The following is a 7,477-nucleotide window of genomic DNA, read 5'->3' on the forward strand; positions in this document are numbered from 1 at the left end:
GCCGGTCACGAAAAAAGACAAAAAGGAAAAAAAAAAAAAAAAAAGAAAAGAAATGTTCTCTATATGTAAATAGATTCCTGGAATGTGCGCGTTGAATTACTCAGAAAATCAAGAACCAAGTTAAAACCATCAGAAGCTGTGCAAACACATTCCTTACCCTCATCGTGTTTTCCAACCATTTGTGCTTCATCATACACTTATTTTTCTGTGAATATTTCATGCATTTAACCATTTGCGCTTCATCATACACTTATTTTTCTGTGAATATTTCATGCATTTCTTCCTTAAAATGATTCTAAATCATCTCTTAGTAGAAAGTCTTTTATCCCTACCCCCCCCCCTTTTTACTCCCCATAATTACTAAAGAAGTTTTAGGGACATTATATTGAGCTATTTATGCCTGAGTCAAAAAATGATTCCCAGGATGAGACTTTGAAAATGAGACTCAAATTAGCAAAACTTGTAAAAATAAGTTCTAATACCATAAGCCATTTTCTGAACTGCAAATGTCTTATGCTAATTTGAGGATTACACAATAATTCTGAAGGTTAAGTACCAAATATATGCCTTGGTATAATATTTTGGGACGTGATCCACAGGTTTCTTGGAACAAACATGCTTTAATTCAATTAGCACCACTTTGTAATCCTTTGCCACATGCCACAAAATAAGGGAGCATACTAAACAACTTGCTGCAATGTCAGTGGTACTGAGTTAGTGAGAACTATGTTCCTTTAAATGTAATGATTAAGAAAAGTTCAGTGGAATCATGGTTTTAAAACATGTCTATAAAATCTTTGACATATCTACCATGAAATTCCCTCTCCTGAACATGTGCTTTCTATGACCTTAGTAACTGGTTTCTAGTGAATAGAATATGGTGTAAGTGCTGTGAGACTTACATGGCAAAGTTAGAAAATGCGATGGTGTCCACATCACTCTCCCTCTCTACTGAAGCTTGCCTTAGTACCCAGCCACCATACCGTGAGGAAGCCCAGGCCACAAGATGAACCCTCACATAAGTGCTCCAGCTAAGTGCCACAGATAAAGTCCCAGCCAAAAGTGAGCTTGAACTGCCTATGAACAACTGTGAACAAAGAAGCCACTGGAAGATTCTAGTTCCCAGCTGCAAGTCACCCCAGCTGATGCCAAATGGACAAGAAATAAGATGACTCCACTCAGCCTAGCCTATACTGCAGGTTTCTGAATAATACAAATGTTTGGAGACACTCAATTTGGAGGTAGTATACTGTCCAGCAATAAATAATGGGCACAGATACTAATACTAAAAATGGCATGCTGCCATTAAAAAAACCAAAAAACAAACACCCCCGCCCCTGCCAAAACACAAATGAAACATGTAGGAGGCCTTTGGGCCAGAAGTGGGTAGAAGCTGAAAGGACCTAGAGAACGGTAAGAATGAAAATCAAAAGGGCTTCAAAAGGACTGCTTGTGGGAGCCTGATGGCCCTGGCAGAAAATGAAACATGTAGGAGGCCTTTGGGCCAGAAGTGGGTAGAAGCTGAAAGGACCTAGAGAACAGTAAGAATGAAAATCAAAAGGGCTTCAAAAGGACTGCTTGTGGGAGCCTGATGGCCCTGGCAGAGGCTAAGAACGGTTTCAATGCCAATGAAGAAAATGATACTGATGCCTGGAGGAAAGCAACTTTTACAACAAAGAGGCCAAAAGTAAAGCAGATGTGAGAGAAGCTAAATAAAGACTCTTAAATGTAAAGACACCAGGTCTTACTGGATTCAAATATCTGTTTGTCATGTGCGAATCTGCAATGCTTCATAATCTACTGAAATCTCGGAAAGAAACGGCTATGTGGGTGGGACTGGTGATGGTAAATTCTACAATGTGGAACATTGTCCCTCTTTTTTATTAGAGGCTCAAATCAACTTCAGAGTTCCTCACATATTCCATCCTCTACCCAAACCCTTCCAATAGACTTTTATCTCAGAATACAAGTGAAATCCTGATAGTTTTTAAGACCTTAGGGTAACCCGGCCCTTATCTCCCTTCCTGACCTCAGCTCCTACAACTCTCCCCCTTACTCACTTCTATTCCTACTACGCATGAATCCCACCAACCCTCAGGAGTCTGAAAATGGGGATCCAATGCCAAAAATAATACATCACAGATTATCTATCTGCAATTATCTTTGTACTGGGACAAAGTTATATCCAAGTGATAGTAATTGGATTTGATAGTAATCGAAATGAAAATAATGAGCAAATTCTTTTTTAAAATGTTAAAAGTAAATTATAAATACCTGTGGGAAGATTAAATCAAACATGGTCTTGCTAAAATTCACCACATTGGTCCCAAATTATGACTTAATGAAAAGTAGATACTCTTAAAGAATTCAGAGGTCCTAAGAATATCAAATTGGAGACTACAATATTTCCAGATTTAAGTCAAATTGACATGATAAAAATAAGATTGTATCAACTAAAAATATATCAAAAGCCACTGAAGGAAAAGTATTATGAGACACAGAATCTACACTTCAGTTCATCTGGGAAATTTGGAATGAACAGTCAAGGTAACCCACTCAGTTGAATCTTCATTTCAAAATATTCATTTTAGGTAAAGGCATTTCTATTTATCTGCTTCATCATGGTATTAAAATATGACAACAAAAAGACATTAAAATTATTTAGAGCAGGTTAAGATTTCATTACTAACATCAGTCTATATCTATTAGCAATTTGTGACTTAATCTTACAACATTTTATAGGAGACCAATATCTTTACTCAAAGTAAAGCATCCCTCAGGTCTAATTTTTACTTGTTGGAAACAAGGAATGTTTCTAAGCTGATATAGCAAATATGTTTATAATCTATTCTTTTTCATATTCAGTTAGATTCAGCATTTAGCCATAATCAAATATGACTTTGGATTTACTTTCAGGAAGTTTGAAAAATATGTCTCTCTCTTCATACTTACTTCTCTTTCTACGTTCTCATCTCCATGCTGATGCAGCTTTCCTTTTAAGTGGTTACATTCATTGATGAGCTCCTTGTTTCCGTCTTCTAGTACAAGACTGGGCTTTTTACTCTGAACTTGAAGTGTTCTTACAGTATCACAACACTGGCACTGGACTACTATCTCTGCTTCATGATCAGCTTTGTTGTGAGCATCATCCAGTTGCTGTGGAAGAAAACTATTTTCATGTTGCAGTTGAGATAATCTCTCCTCTACAGATTCCTGCTCTCCAATGCGTTTATTCACTTTGCCTTGTTTGTTTTGATACAAGTGTTCAATTTCCTTCATTTGACACTTTGTTTGGCTTAGATCTCTTTGCACACATCCTAAGACCAAAGTCACTTCTCTGAGAGCATCTCTTGTGTGACAGAGCTCAATTTCTAGGCTATTATTATTATTTTCAGCTTCATAAAGTTTTTGAGAAAGAAATTCAGTCTGATCTTCTATGACAGACATGTCAAAATTCACTTGTTCCTGTAAATATAACCACTTACGTCTTACTCTCTGGAAAGCAAGGTCTAGATCCCTTTCAGATGCCTGCCTTTGATCATGATCCTGTATAGCAGCAACCCGTCTAGAATTGCATGGTTCAACTTCTGTTTCCAGCCTTTCCTTGTTTTGGTTTTCATCCTCCAGTTTAGAATTTAGCATTGTGTTCTCAGCTGTCAGAACACTCAGCTGTCCACTACACTGGAACATTGTTATTGTGGATGTTTCCCTCTCCCATTTTACTGTCTTTTGAAGGTCTTCATTCTTTTCTTCTACAATTTCAATGTCCTTGCAATATTTCTTTTCCTTCTCCCGGTACTGACTTTTAATTGTGTCTAATTCCAGTCTTAGCATGGGAATTTCATCCTGCAACGTGTGATTTTTATGCAACAGATCTTTTTTATGACTATCATAAACCTGAGAAAACAAAGGAGATGTTCAGCTAGCACCAAATAAAATGACATATTGTGATTTTCCCTGAAATTAAAAAATAACCTGTATATTTGTAGGATGAAAGAGTTGCAATAAGTGGATAACCAACTGGAAGAAAAGTTGGGTCCAAACCTCAAAACTTATTTATAGAAGCATAAAATCCCAAAAGTTCAAAACTTTAACTGAACATAATGAAGCCATGGACGTAGAAAAGAACCCATGAGAGAATTTTTAAGAATCTCAGAGTTAAAAAGCCTTTTTCTGAATTATAACAAACCTAAAGACATGAAAGATTAATTGATTTGACCACATTAAAAATTGGGATTTACACTTTGATATCTAGTCAGATACACACACACACACAAATGCAAATATATACATGAGGGTGCTTCAAAAAGTACATGGAAAGATTCACATTATCTTCAAATGCTCTTTTTCCATGACATTTTGAAATACCCTTATACAATCAGTCATTAGAATCACATTCATTGATAAGTGATAAATCTAGTCATTGTACTAAGCACTTCTAAATACATCAATGAACTCATTTAGTTATCATAATTCTGAGAAGTTAACAATGTTAAGCTGCAGGGTTTTCTCCAGGTTGTCTGACTCTTCTTGTAGGGCTTCCACCAAACCACAGTTACTTCCACAGTGCAATTAAATAAATACAGAAGAGGCCTTAGATTTCAAAACAGTAATGGTAAATAAGGTAACATTTATAGAGCTCTTCTTAGAAAACCAGAAGTTTATTTGCTGATGCAATAATTTTTGTTTTCTCTTCACGTTTGAAATAGTAATCAATGTGAAATAAGGGAAATTACACTGAACTACCTTACTAGAAATCAAAGAATTATCAATCATCACTAAGTACGTATAACGGCATATCATTGTTTTCAAAAGCTCTTTGTGCTGAAATAGGATACCACTTGGAGCAAACTGTTACTCTTCTCAAAAGTGAGGAGAATGACATTCAAAATATGGTCTCTGCACTGACTATACTTGTCCTCCTTCCCTATGAGTGGAAGCAATAAACTAACCTCTCCATTAATGAATCAAGGGGGTGAACTGGCTGCTCAAAATTAGATCATCTCTTGTTAGTAGCAAGGGTTTCTAGGTATGAAAGGATTATCAATTTCTATGGAAATTATTTAGAGCCTTTCCTTTGGATAAGGCCACTGCGAATGTCACTACTTGACTGTGGCAGACAAATAGAGTTGACTTAAGGACACTACTTTATTCAATGAGCCAAAAATGCAGCCCCCACCCCCACTCCCAGAATATATATATATATATATATATATATGCATATACGATTTAAAAATCCTCTATACTTTCCATGATGCATACAATCGGTTTTAAATACATACACATACAAACATGTACACACACATATTTGAAAACTACTGAAGAAAATGCCTCATCATTCATTTTCTTTTGAGCCATTTCTAGCTCCTCTTGGTTTTTGCACAGGTGCCAGGTCACTATCCCATCTCGTAAGACCCTGGCATTCTGCTCTCGAGAAAGTGGCCTCTGGATGGCATTTTGTGCTTCTACAAACTGGAGGGATACTTCAGTAAGTTTTTGGTCTGATACCCATGTGGAAAAAAATTCTAAAAGCTTGATTAAGATCAGAACCTTTTAAAAAACTGTTGAAAGGAAATAGCCTATTAAACATGAGGACTTTCACCTCACACAGGTTACTCAAATTTCAATGGCATAAATGACACCTAAATTTGTCAGAATAAAAACAGTGCTTTAAAAAAAGCAGAGTATTGTGAAATAAAGTTTCTTTATAAAACATTTAACTAGTTTCATTATACTTTCAAAGTTATTTAGCCTGAATTTTAACATAAAAATGCCTAAATTAGCATTTACGTTAGTGATTGAACTCAACTTACCTTTCATTACTTCGGAAAACATATACTGAGCATCTATTAGATGCCAAGATCTATAATAAATAGTTTTACAATAAATAGTCACAGACCATTTTTACAGTAATATAATATTTTTGGTTTATTTTAAACTTAAACAATATATATCAAAATAAACAAATGTTATAAGTAATACTGAAGAAATAAAATTAAACATAAAAATTTTTATCACGGATTAATTTACCTGATTCAGATTGTCTCTGGCAGGCCTCAGTTCCGCATCTCGGGTCCTCAGAGTCATTTCGAGTCGTTGTCTCACTGTGGCGTCTGCACTGGGCCACTCTTCTGTTCTCTGTAACGGTTCTGTAAGCTCGTCACACAGCATGTCAGCATCTGTAGTCTTTTCTTTTTCTTGTTTTAAGGCAAATCTGTAGTTAAACATAGTTATATTAAAATTTGTCTTAAAATGAGTTCATCTTGCGATCTGGCTCCTCATATGTTGGTTTATTATCCTTATAAGATTTCTATGTTTTTGAATATTTTTCCTTTCTAGTTCTCATACATTTAAAGTTTCACTTTAATACCTTCCAAAGGGCAGAAACACTTAAAAGGGAGCAATGAAAGAACATGCTGTCAATTGGTAAGTTTCTGTTATTAGTAACTCTGGGAAATATTATGAGAAATTATTTTTGAAATCATTCAGTGAAGTTACAAGTTCAAAATTAACTTTTTCTCACAAATAATTAGTTATAATTACTCCTCAGAACAGATAATTGAGAGTTAACTAACTAAAAAGAAGTTTATACATAAGTTTATAAATTCATTAGAAATAAAATTTCATCTTCTTGAAATACTACAGGTATCCCTAAAAAACTGCTCCTTCTTAAAATCACTTATCCTCATCTTCATCAATCTCTCACCAGCAGTGATAGAGTTGAGGACCTCCTGCTGTGGCCTGCAGATTGTAATATCCTGGTTTATTTCCAAAAAAAGGCAATCACTGTTAACATTCCTTCACAGAAAACTAGATGAGGTATAGACCTTACCTTCCATGTTTCATCTTCTTGAAATACTACAGGTATCCCTAAAAAACTGCTCCTTCTTAAAATCACTTATACTCATCTTAATCAATCTCTCACCAGCAATGATAGAGTTGAGGACCTCCTGCTGTGGCCTGCAGATTATAATATCCTGGTTTATTTCCAAAAAAAAGTAATCACTGTTAACATTCCTTCACAGAAAACTAGATGAGGTATAGACCTTACCTTCCATCATCCTGATCTATTCTACCTAAGTCGTTGTCACCATTCACTTGCAGTGGACCACCAGTTAGCGAATCGGCCTGGTCCAACGTTGGTGCAATCACAGAAAATTTTGAGGTCCGTTTTTCATCTTCATTTTTCTTTCCTTCCATCATATGTAAGTCAGGATTGCTATTTAAAAAAAAAAAATTCATAGAAAAGCCAAAGTTTTCTAATTATTCTACTGACCAAAAAATAAAAAACTTTTTCTGGGCAAAATTCCAAATCTTTGCCATCTTAATTCATTTATTAATTCACAAAAGAGTCATAAAGTACCAACTACCTACAGGAAATGTATAGTCCTTGCTTCAAAAAACAGGCAAATATATAATTATGATACAACGTGATATATGAGTTGATATACATAAAGTTATAGGAAGATAAGGATGG

At 35.3% G+C, this 7,477-nt stretch overlaps 1 protein-coding gene across 1 annotated transcript in view; it reads right to left on the bottom strand.

The window, feature by feature from the left end:
- Positions 1-7,477, bottom strand: part of LOC103605705 (putative coiled-coil domain-containing protein 144C) — a 49,394-nt gene that overhangs the window by 9,824 nt on the left and 32,093 nt on the right. The window contains 3 exon segments of the mRNA XM_008590333.1: positions 2,953-3,897; positions 6,031-6,214; positions 7,052-7,219. Of these exon segments, the coding sequence (XP_008588555.1) occupies positions 2,953-3,897; positions 6,031-6,214; positions 7,052-7,219 (1,297 nt within the window).

Source organism: Galeopterus variegatus, unplaced genomic scaffold (assembly GCF_000696425.1).
Source record: "Galeopterus variegatus unplaced genomic scaffold, G_variegatus-3.0.2 Scaffold6001, whole genome shotgun sequence".
Classification (NCBI taxonomy): Eukaryota; Metazoa; Chordata; class Mammalia; order Dermoptera; family Cynocephalidae; genus Galeopterus; species Galeopterus variegatus.